The following is a 12,316-nucleotide window of genomic DNA, read 5'->3' on the forward strand; positions in this document are numbered from 1 at the left end:
AAGCTTGTTCGATTTCGGACTTTAGCGGTAAATAAAGTACGTTCTACAGACAGTTAAGAAACGTGTATTTTACAACAGGGTCGACGAGGTCACAGACAGGGTTATTCATATACATGTATATAAGGTATGCACACATCGCGTAACGATAATCGCGTTAGCCTGGAATTTCCAATTAGTATCACAACGCGCTGCTGCAGCACTAGGTTTCCTCTCGATGCATATAGACTGCAGAAGAGTCGCGCGACTGGAGACCAAAGCGCGATTCAGCCCGCAAACAGGAACATAAGAAGATAAAGTCTTGAAGAATAATTCGTCTTTATTGGCATTGAAGCGTGCCAATTCGGCCAATGTCAATCAAAACAATGTTTACTGGGTGGATGGTCCTCGCTGCACTGCGCGCTTTTTTTCTCTTCTTCTTCTTCTTCTTCTTCTTCTTCTTCTTCTTCGAGATCGAATTCAATCCTCGGCTCTTCGATCGTGTAACCGCCTGAAAAGTCGAAACGGCACTTTGACCCGCGAAACGTCGTTCGCGCGATTTTTTACAAACTTCCTCACATGGCTGCACCCGTCGGACATCCCCGCGTCACATCGGGATTCACATTTCATTCACATGGGGGTGCGACATATAGTTATTCAAACTCGGACTGCACATCAGGTTTTTTTTCTTTTTTTTTTTTTTGTCAAACGGGGATATAACTGTTTTTCGGGTGCAAGTCGTGCAAGAGGAGCAGCTCAGCCTTCGGCCAGTTTTACCTTACGTATCAATCGTATCGAATTTTATTCACCTCCTCGATAAAGTCGTCGCTCTAGAGCACTGTCATCCACATAGTACTTCCTCCGAGGCACACACGCACACTTCTATCCGAGCGAAAAGCTGATAAGCAGCAGTAGCAGCAGCAGCAGCGGCAGTCGAGACACGGATGAGATGAAAAAAAGGGACGATCTTCGAGGGGTACACCCCACTGTGGTCCCTGCGAGCGCGAGAGAAGTATGGCTTTGCGGTGCATGGCCGCGCGTGTCTGCGCTCTCGCGAATTGGCAAGTGGCCACGCGCTAACTCGATTAATTAAAGTTGTGTAACGCGCTGTTTAACTCGGCGGCGGGTGGATGGCTCTCTCTCTCTCTCTCTCTCTCGTTCGCGTAGCTTCGCAGAGATGGAGACTCGAGCGACGTTTGCCTGCGTTAGCTATTCGGCGTAGCTTCGTTTTTTCCTCTCTCTCTCTCTTGCCAGAACATCTGTTTGCGGATAGACGAGAGCCGGTGACGAGGGCCGCGCGATGATCGACCAAATTCTAGCTTTGATTTTCTAAATAGCTGAGGCAGCGTTACGAGATTCTTTCCTGCCAGGCTATACGTGTACGATGATGGAGGAAGTGACGTTACAGGGCTATCGACGCGTTGACGTGTATATGATCATCCGAATGGGCGGAAGATCGCGATGAGATTGGTGTATACTCATACTTCAGATTTCTGAGGATTACGTACGCCTCGCGCGGTATTATGTAAAAGTATGTATAATTATTGCATATAAGCAGTGCGCGCGGAACTCTATAGACCGCTTCGAGCGACATCTCGTCGAGGATGACGATTAATCAATTATTCTAAAGTATAGCCAGCGAGCGATAATGCATCTAAAAATACAGTTTTGTCGCGGCGAAAGTACTTGGATCGGTTGGTACGAATTTTTTCAACGGCTGAACCATCATTCCACGCGCGTAAATTCGGATTGGTTTTCCGTTGTTGAACGCAATATTCGTGGTATTGATAAAAGCGTTTTCTCGTCATTATTGCGACGAGTCGCAGAAAACGGCATACGGCAACAATATAATATCAATGTAGCATTCTGCGCTTCGGTTAACCGCTTACTATCTCGAAGAAAATTAAAAACCGTTTGGAGGAAAAAAAGCAGCGAACAAGTAATCAAAATAATATCGATGCATTCGATCTGAATATAGATATTTTTTAAAACGACCGCACAACTGTGCAGTATATATTATAACAGCTGTATAAACGAGGCAAAAATTACTAACTCGTTGAAAAATAATTTGTACATTCATTAACTCTTCGCTAATTGAACGATAAGCTTTCAGTACCACGATTAAACGCGTCGCTTACTCCCGATAAATTTAAAAATCGATTAGATTGTGCCTGGGTCTGTATCTCCGCACGATCTGTTTGAAGAAAAAAGCCTCGAATTCTTCTCTGCGCGCGCGAGTATATAGTGCACGTTTCGATCGAATTGTTCGTAGTGCAAAAACCGGGAACTTTCTAGCCTGCAATAGCCTATATACATACACACACACACACACAGTGTGACAGGCCTCTTATAAATAATCCCATTGTGAAACGCAACGCAATCCCAAGCCGCGCGTGTATCCGCAGAGCACTGTAAACATTATCGGCAAACTTTGCTATAAACTCGTTCCATCATCAGCTTCTTATATAACAATAAAGCGCTTTATTATAGTAGAAAAATCGTCGCGATAGCCGTCTTTAATTAAAAAGAGCCGCATATTGTAGATAACCGCTCGCGCCACTATATATATATATATACTCCGCAATTGCATTATTTCCCAAGAACTCGTCGCATCAGCCCGGTCGAAAATAGAATTTCGTCCTAATGCTTTGCATCATTAGAAGGCAGAGAGAGAGAGAGAGAGAGAGAGAGAGAGAGAGAGAGAAAGAGCTCCGGCGCAAAAAAGCGCGTCGCAATAGTTATATTAAAAGCGTAATACGGTTCTCTCCCGCAGGCGCGCTCGCGCGCATTTAAAAAATTCCAAGAAGCAACTGCGAGCGACTCAGTGTAGTGCGTCGGCGCGCTATCGATTCTGCATAGCAGCAGGAGTGTGTAACTGTAGCGGAGTTGCAACGCAGAACTGTGCGCGGAAAATCGCCTCCTCGGCGCCCGAGTCTGTCTTTTTTCCAAGCGAGGAGCGCTGTATAGTGTCGTCTTTGTCGCTGCTATACTGCACGCACACTTGCGGGAGCGCGCGAGCGCGCGCGCTCGAAGCAGTGACTCGTCGTCGGTGCGAGAGAATATAAAAGGCAGCGCGCGGCCGCCATAGTGCGCACTTTATTCCCCCTATAGCGCGACGCAGTAGTGGTCGAGTGAGAGAGCGAGTGCAGTGAGCGAGAGAGAGGCAGCGTTGAGCAGTGCGCGAATATAAAGTGAGGTTAAGTCAGTATCAGCAGCAGTAGCGAAGAGGACACAGTGTCTTGTAGAGTGGCTCGAGAGACAAAAGGTCGGGCCGATTGAATGGACAGCGAGATATAGTACATAGGTGCCGCGCGTCGTAATCTCGCGTCTCGCGTGCGAAAAAGGAGGGCCTCTTATCTCTCTTTCTCTCTCTCTCTCTCTCTGGCTCTTGTGCCGTCTGCATGAAGGCGGGCTGGGGCTCGGGACAGGCAGCAGCAGACTGGCCAGCGGCGGGATGAAATAATAAGCGAGGCGTGCTAGCAATTCATCGCCTCCTCGTCGCCGAAGGCTTAACGCACGAGCGTCCGCACTCAGTCCTCAGTGTAGGCTAGTCGGTCGCCGAGTGGTCGCGCGGCTACGCACACGTCTTCAAAGGCTTTCTCTCTCTCTCTCTTCACCTGATTATACCCGCAGCTTATCTCGCCTCTGGTGCGGCTGTTGTTGTCGGCCGAGCATTTCCCCGCAGTGCCAGTTTTTCGGATCGATCCCTCGCGCGAGATTGTCGAGAGCAAGCACCGTTGTTATTGTTGTGAGAGCCAGCTGCAGCAGCGCCCTATACACGGCCTAAACTCTGACGTTTTCGAACGCAACGTGTTCGGACAAGGGCTGCGGACTTGGAGATCGTGAGATCAATGAGAGGCTCAATGTTCGTCGCAGCTTCGACAGCAGGAGACATCGCCAGCCCAGCATCCGATTCCGGATCGGTCAATCGCTAGCAACAGCACTGGATTCGGTGGAGAAGGAGAGAGGAAAAAAAAAGCAGAGAGAATTCTCGGGCCGCCGATAAGAGAAGCGCTAATCTGGAATAGAAAAGAGCGATCGAATAAGTACATTGTTATCGTCGAGCAGTCCGGCGTTGTATACACACACCCACACACACATAGAGTAGCGGCGGCGGCGGCGGCGGCGGCAGCAGCAGCAGCAGACACTAGAGAGGACTGAAGATGGCGGCGAGCGGTTGTCTGAGCAACTGCACGCGACCGGGCATCTTCGAGCACGAGTGGACGGCCGATGAGCTCTGGGCACCATGGAACGTCCTGGCCGACTACTTTGAGTACCAGCCATGGTTCTTCTCGCTGCTCGGAAGTGCCATGGTCGGACTGTCCGGAGTGTTTCCACTGCTGGTCATACCCATCGACGAGGCTGCCGATCTCAAGCACGGAGGTAAGCCTGCAGCGACACCTAGCGTCGATCGGGTACCTCCTCTTTTTTGCGGATCAATAGTTTTGTGGTTCGCTAACCCGGTATCTGCTTTATTGGGTTGCGTGTTTTTTTTTTATGGAAAACACACGTGACGGGAGTTCAAGGTTCACTCGGTTTTATTACGCTAGAAACAATCGATGCGTCATCCTTCAGCAAAATATTTTCTTTCCTTGTTCTGAGTATTCATACACATGTGCGCCTCGCATGTCCAGAAAGATACAGTGTACTTGCAAGTAACGAACATATCGATGTTTGTAAACTCCCGACTCGTTTCAATAAAATTCACGAAAAAAGCGCGTGGTCAGATTAGATTACTCGCTGTACTAGAATCATTTCAGTACTTTGCGCAAAGATAACATTCTCTCTCTCTCTCTCTCTCTCTCGGTTCTGAGCTGTTCATCGTGTTTACTAGTCGTCTCGGTGAGGTCACTCCGATGATCATTCGCAAACTACTATCTCCGATCGACGCAAATTCTCATGTCAACAACAAAAATCCCTAACCTCGAAAAAAAATTCGCTCAAGACTGCGCGTCTTGTCGAGTCTGGTTCGCATTTTGCCGAGAGGACTCGTCACGACCGTCGTTCATGTCGCGCGTTGTAATAGGCGAATAGGGGTACCCGGGGGAGCCATGAACATAGACATCGCGGAGAAATTCATTAGCGAGCCCTATTCATCGTCGCTAATTCGCGGCGCGACATCAAAGGATTATGTAATTTCACGTAACGACGGGAATAATGCCCAACCCAATCAGCCGTACTTACTCGATACCGAGAAAATCTTTAGAAAGCTTCTTCGCCATGTTCGAGAGGAGGCAAATCACAACACCGCGAAACTTCATTTCTCGCTGCGCTTTCCTTTGTGCGCGTATAGGTAGTCGTCTGCTTTTTAACGTCGGAGTAAAAACCAGGCATTGTCATAGCTAGCGGATGTTTTGTTTGCGGCTATCAACAGAGTCCCAACCGTGCGCTCTGATCAATATTCAGGCAGAGCTTTGCGGCTGCAATTAAAAAACACCGGCGGTTATACAATGCGCGACAAAGCCATTGTTTTCGTTCACATCGTTCGTTATATCAGCCGGTGGAATATTGCATAGGATTATAAACAAAAATCAGCGAGAGACACACAGCGCGTGTGATCATTGCGCAAGCTCTCCGCACTCGGTTTTTCGCCGTTTCACGGCTCGAGAAGAAACGTGACGCGTATTAAGTATACATATAGTCCTCACGGTCACGGCCAAGCACGTGGATAAAAGTCGCTCTGGATCGTTATGTACCTTTTCTTTTTCATGCTCGAGCGAGTTCGCTGCGTGCGGGTATACGGATATATATATTTTCGAGGGGGGGGTGGCGGGGAACGGGGGGCGATCGCCTTTTACGGCCTGCTGGATTAAGCCCGATAATAATTTTCACTCGTTTGGCTCCTTTTACGCTCGACTTGCTGAATTTTTCACGAGATATATCGGCGACTATTCATAGCGAACGGAAAGCTTTGCGTATGTAGTTTTGTTCCGCTCGTTATTAGCTCGTCGTGTGTAATTCTAGGCGATGCTATCGGAATTCAATCGTAAATTCACCGATGATAAATTAAAAACTGGTGTGCGTATTCCATAATGTATTATACGGTAGCATCATTATCTCTCTCCGATAAAGAATTAACCCAAACTCGCCTTCTTCGCTTTGTTTTTGGGTGAATAAAATCGACGTGTCCTATAGAATCGATCATTCAGCCCTCGTGCGGCTGTATAGAAAAATAAATGAAAATCGCTCCTCTGCGCTGCGCCACACAGCGCTCCTTGAATCGGATCGTGGTATGCGCACGAGCTCGTCGCTGATGTGCGGGATCGAGGGAAAGGTGCAGGCAAATGTCAAGGAGCATCGAACGCCGATGTGTTGGTTACACGACCGCGCGCGAGGAGATGGAATTCCGATACTTTTTATGTATATAGTTTGAGCATTTCAGCTGTGAATTTTAACGCGCTGTAACGAGCTTAACTTTTAGAGCGCTGCTAAAATGGGACGACTGCAGTTAAAATGACAGCTCGTAAATAATTGTTTTTAAGAAAAAAAAAATAATAAATAACTCAGAGCCCTGCGACTTTCCTCCCACAGTGATGATGAATTATGGTGGCTCCGCGACTGCAGCCCACAACCGCGAAGATAATGAAAGAGACACAGCGTCTCATGACTAACGACGACGACGAGTATGATGAGTGTGTATATACGATTTTCGCAGCGACGCTTTTGAATAATAAGCGAGCGGCTCTCGATAAGGCGCAGCACAATGAAAGAGTAGAGGAACGTGACAGCGACGATAAAGAACTATCGCGATGGTCGTGTATGTACATGCTTTGCGCAACACTGTACATAAGTAGATCGATAGATTTTTAGTAATCATCGGAACCGATACGGCAGCTGCGTATACCCGTTGCCGTTATCTGCGGGTATTTCGAAACTTTGTCGCGAACCTTTTGGTTTTATTGCCAGTCCCATATGTTCGATCGGCTGGTGTGATTAACGTTAACTAACTCGGTTAATATGTCATGCCAGCTGGTGTTTATAACAGGCAATCGCCGCCGAACCGGTTTCCCGCAAACACCGGCTCTATCAATCAGGCGGATTAATTTTTCCTTGCCGAGAAACGAAAGAAATTCGCGAAAAACGCGCTATTGTGAGTCAACGTACGAAGTGAGAAGCATCTCGTCTCTCATCTCTCCTATACACACATAAATACGGATATACCTATATGCTCTCGGTACGCGATCATTTGCGTCAATCAAGCACGAGGACAAGAGAGCAGCGGCCAGCATATTCGCGCGATGAAAAGAAGGAAGCTTTGTCGCTCACTTGTAGACATTTACCCGACGCGAACTTCAATGCGAGCGTATCGTATATATTTTTCGACGCAGCAGTTATATATATATAGCTTTGTGCTCTAATGTGCGAACTTGGCAGTCGTAAATCGGCTTCGAGTTTCGAATTAATATAATATATTAATGAGCCCGTCGCGCACCTCGATAACGTTATCGGCGCTAATAAATTGTTCTACTGTACATCGCGAAAGGGTCCGATGACGAGTCATAAATTATTCACGCGGCTCTCTGTATTATTCGCATTAGTGTATCCACGTAAGCCTCGAGTCTAGCGCGAGTCAGCGCCAAAGATATATACCACTGTATAGAGGAAACTTGCCTCTTTTCTTCCTATAGTCGCATAATAAATCGTTATTCAAACGTCGGCTCGAATTACGACGGTTATACACACGCGGAAGCGTCGATTAAAAATTCAATCCGCTTAATATTTTATTTGCCCGCGCACAATGAAGCTTCTTTAAATATTGGCTGCTCGAATAAAGTTTCTCGAGCTTGTTTCTCTTTGTCTCGTGTCAATATTTAAACGCGCCGATGTTATTATCGTTCGAAATCGCCCGCAAATTTCTTCTTTTCACCGAGTGCGATAACCCGCGTAGCACAGGCTTTTCCGAAAACTCTCGCATCTCGCGCAATACAACTGCATGTATCTAATCGGCGCAAATAATTGTTCGAGCGAAGCTATCTCTATGTACGTGCGCAGTTGTTAGCGCGTATCAACAAAACGCCCGGCGGAATACCGAGTCATGCGCCGCAACTGCAGCTGCTATCGTTTACGCTGCCCCATTTGCATGTCTCTCTGAGATATTTAAATATGAGTTGAATTTTATTCTCTCTCGAAGCCGCGACCCATTGCTACGGCAGTTCGCTTAACCGGTTATGCAAAAATAAAAGCAATCGCCGCGCTGTATGTGTGTGTGTGTGTGTGTGTATTGATGCCCCCCGCAACCTCGTGGTGTTTTTCTTCGTAATTGAAGACAATGGCAGTCGCGAGGACGGGCTTGTTTATGCAAGTGTCCTTTTTGATTTTTTTTTCTCTTCAATTTTCTCGCTATTGACAGCTGCTTCGCACGTTGTATACTTTCAAAGTGTGCACATCGCTGAAAATTCCGGATTTATCTTGTTTGGCTATATCTCTATCTTGAGCCAACAATTAATTTCTCAACGAGCGGCGCTCTATATCGTCATTGTAAATTAGACTTTGCGCATAAAGTTCAACAACAATGTATACCAAGCTCTCTCCATCTGGCTCTTGATAAGAGAGGCCATCATCGTCACACACGCGAGACTTGCATGCGCAGTAAATCAATGACGTTTATCTCTCTCTCTGGAAGTGACCTATCGTCGGGAAATCTTGCGCCGCTCGTCATCTCGTCGCTCTCCTTCGCGCGAACTTTTTCGCTTTTCGATACACTGCGGGTACACGCGCCGCAGCTGTGTCGTTGATCTGATATAGTGCGGTTATGCGGTGCTTGTAGTTTTAGAGCCGATACACTGCTGTGAATAAAATATACGCGACGACGTCTGACGAAACGTTTTAATTAAATCGAAACGTCGAGATCCTTCGGGAGAAAAGAGCAATTAAATTGCGCAGAAGCGGATCAAGGACTGCGGGTTCGAGCACATCTGTGCGCGGAGAAGACCGAGTGGTTTAACATTTTTTTTTTCCTCTTCTCTCCGAGAGCTTGAGAATATTATTCTTGTTTCAGCGCTCGTTAAACACGTACGTGGTTAATTGTATAGCTCTCGCGAATCATGCTAATGAGGATTATCGGCTCGATGACGAAAATTGCAGTATCCCTTGGATCATAAATCCTGCGTATGTAATAAAAAAGAAAGAAAGAAAAACGCTATCTCTCCGTCGGGGTCTGACATCGTAAATCCGTCAGCGACGAATTTATCTGTCCGATGGCATCGAGCGAGTTTTGTTTAATTTGGAATTTATGCTTTTATGGCTGCTCGATAGCCGATCGACATCAACAAACACGTTTTTTCCTTTATCGTAATTTTAGCTCGACTCGAATTTAAAAATACGCACGAGCAGGATCGACTCGTAGGAATCAAGTGTACGAATTGGTTCGACTTTATTGTTATTGATTTTATCGGCGTCTCTGACGTGTGCGCTGCTTCGCGTTGTCGGCAGTGTAGCGCGCAGTAGCAGAGCTCGAAAAAGTATAGAACCAATTTGAAATTGAAATCGCGCGTCATTGCCGAAGAAAATCATTTCCGATTAGTCATAAATCCGTACGTGCAACCGCGGTCGATAAGATTATCAACGATTGCGGCATTTTCGACTTTTCAGGGTCGGATCCATTCGTGTGCGCTCGAATTTATAATTAAAACGAGCCGTTGAATTATCATATTTATTGAAATTTATTCACCCGATTACATAGGCTCTAATCGATGCACTTTTCACTATTCGTTGCAGACAGCGCGAAGACGTTGAAGATCCTGCTGAGCTTCGCAGTTGGTGGACTTCTGGGGGACGTGTTTCTGCACCTGCTACCCGAGGCCTGGGAGAATCATGCAGCAGCAAACACAGGTTTCTATGACTTTCTAATTGTTGACACTAAATAAGCGAGTTAACGAGCAACTATCGCATGTCCACGTGACTAATATGAATGAATAACTATCCTGCGCTCGTTATCTCACTCTCAATTATAACAGCAAAACACAATGACGAAGAGAAAAACGTCGATTGCATTGTTCAGCGCAAGCTCTCCCTTTTTTAACTCAACTATAGAATTATCATCTGCGCAGCGCGTCTTCTTCTCCTATCAAAACGACTGACCAATATATCTCTTCCTGTTCCGCAGCGAAAGGCAGAAGCGTCAATCATGCCTCGATGGGATGCGGCCTCTGGGTACTGGCCGGTTTCCTCGTCTTCGTCGTCGCCGAGAAGATGTTCAGCGGCGTTGGCAATCCTGACGACGAAGACGACAACGCAGAGGAGAAGGAACGCGAGAACGAACCCGTCGCCACGATGGTCCCCAAAAAGACCAAAAAGCTGGAGAACAACAACTGCGATGGCCAACTGGCCGTTTGTCTGAAGCTGGGGAAGAACGGATTCGCCAACGGCGATGTGACGAAGATCAATGGCCTCAAGAACGGACTGAGGAAGGTCAATGGAATCGACTACAAGAAGTGCAACGGCTACGCGAACGGCTTTGCCAAGAGTAACGGAGCGAAGAATGGATTCTGCGCCGATGCACCTGGTCTGTATAATCATCGATTTCGCCTCGAGTTACAGAGAAACGCACGTGTCTCGAATTTCTTTCTCTGTAATTCGATCTTACTAGCGAGCAGTAATGTACCCGATCGATTCTAAACTTGGTCCTTCTCGATTTCGCAGATCAACAGCTGAGCGAGAGGCCCAAGCCGAAGCACGTCATCGGCTACCTCAACCTCGTGGCCAACTGCGTGGACAACTTCACGCACGGTCTCGCTGTCGGAGGCTCCTTCCTCGTCTCCTTCCGACTGGGTGCCCTCACGACCTTCGCTATACTCATCCACGAGATCCCCCACGAGATCGGCGACTTTGCCATCCTGTTGAAGAGCGGCTTCAACCGGTGGGACGCTGCCAAGGCGCAGCTGATGACTGCTACCGGCGGCATGTGCGGGGCATTTGTCGCCGTCGTTTTCTCCGGCGACGCTGTCGGTGTGTGGACGTTTACTTGAGAGTTTAACCGAACCTATACGAATTGGGAAAGAGCTAAGCGACGTTTTCATTGTTTTGCAGAATCGAGGACGAGTTGGATACTTCCATTCACCGCGGGCGGCTTTCTGCACATAGGACTGGTGACAGTGCTGCCGGAGCTGCTGAAGGAGACCGATCCGTGGGAATCGCTGAAGCAGATCGGCGCCTTACTTAGCGGCATCAGCGTCATGGCTTTCCTCACGATTATGTGCGACTAGAAACTGCGCGAGAGCGTGATCGAGATTCGATTCGGAAGAAAAGTTTTGTTGGAAAGCGCAGCAGGATTGCTCTTTGCTAGAAGCACTCTTTGTAATATATATTTTTTTAACCTCGCAATTTTGTTTTTCTATATATATACGAGAGCAGAGTTAGATGATAATGATGATGGTGACTTGACGATATACTCTCTTCTTTTCGCTCTCAACAAAGTATTTCTTCCTACCCCTGTGATCAGTCAGCGAGAAAATTTTTCAACCTTATGCATGTGAGCGTACGTTTGAAAGATATTACGAGCGATGATACGGCTATCGATTAGAGAAAAATTATTTTTCACTTTATTGCAAAAAAAAAAGAAGAAGGAACGAAAGGAGAAAAGACAGAAAATAATGTTTTTTGCGAAGTAACTTTATTTTTTTACGCAGGCGCGTCTGACCAAAGCGCAATTCGGTGACAGAATTGCGTCGCTTCCTATTCAGAAGCTCAAAACCTCGATCGTTCGTGCACAAAAGGAACGATCGAGCTAAATCAGTATTGATCTACTGTCATTCGAACAAAGTAACACAAGTAAAAAGAAACTTTTTTTTATTATTAACATTTGTATCTCCGCAGTCAACACCTTCAATTGACGTAATACTTTGTAATTTCTCTTTTTAGTTCGTGACTCTCACGAGCTATGGAAAATATAATAGAGGGAACAGAAAGTCTTTAATCGAAGTTCCTAGAACCGTTGTAAATAAGACTCTGGGCTTGCGAAGCCCTCTGCGTTGAAAAAATAACCTGTTGTCGAAGATTCCTGCTGGAAGGGGAATCAAATGGGTGAATAAAAAAGGAACCGCGTTGCTCATTGGTTTCGTTGTTTTTCCAAATATGAAAGGTATTGTTTGTTTGAATAGACGCCAAATTGAATTTAATATATTTTTTAAAAAAACTGCTGTAATTGAGAAGAAAAAAATATTGGTGGCTCCGTATTCATAGCTTATATGCGATCGATCCTTGTACTTAACGAACAGAGAACAAGGTCTCATGTTTTCCAGCGGTAAAGCAAGTTAAAATTTTTGGCGCGACGTGTGACCACCACGTTTTGTAAATAAACTATGATATTCCCTACATTGTGTCTTTTTATTTACTCACATCA

At 46.5% G+C, this 12,316-nt stretch overlaps 1 protein-coding gene across 2 annotated transcripts in view; it reads left to right on the top strand.

Moving 5' to 3' along the window:
• Window positions 1-12,288, top strand: part of LOC100122890 (zinc transporter ZIP13) — a 28,670-nt gene extending 16,382 nt beyond the window's left edge. Inside the window, exons 1-5 of one of the 2 annotated variants that reach the window (XM_008213329.4) lie at window positions 26-4,359; window positions 9,694-9,807; window positions 10,082-10,480; window positions 10,618-10,923; window positions 11,005-12,288. In XM_008213329.4, coding sequence (XP_008211551.1) covers window positions 4,140-4,359; window positions 9,694-9,807; window positions 10,082-10,480; window positions 10,618-10,923; window positions 11,005-11,180 — 1,215 coding nt within the window. In that variant the 5' untranslated portion in view covers window positions 26-4,139 and the 3' untranslated portion in view covers window positions 11,181-12,288. Of the gene's footprint in view, window positions 1-25; window positions 4,360-9,693; window positions 9,808-10,081; window positions 10,481-10,617; window positions 10,924-11,004 lie in introns of those variants that run through there. The other variant, XM_031929289.2, reaches the window with a different exon arrangement.
• The last annotated feature ends 28 nt before the right edge of the window (window positions 12,289-12,316 follow it).

Source organism: Nasonia vitripennis, chromosome 4 (assembly GCF_009193385.2).
Source record: "Nasonia vitripennis strain AsymCx chromosome 4, Nvit_psr_1.1, whole genome shotgun sequence".
NCBI lineage: Eukaryota > Metazoa > Arthropoda > Insecta > Hymenoptera > Pteromalidae > Nasonia > Nasonia vitripennis.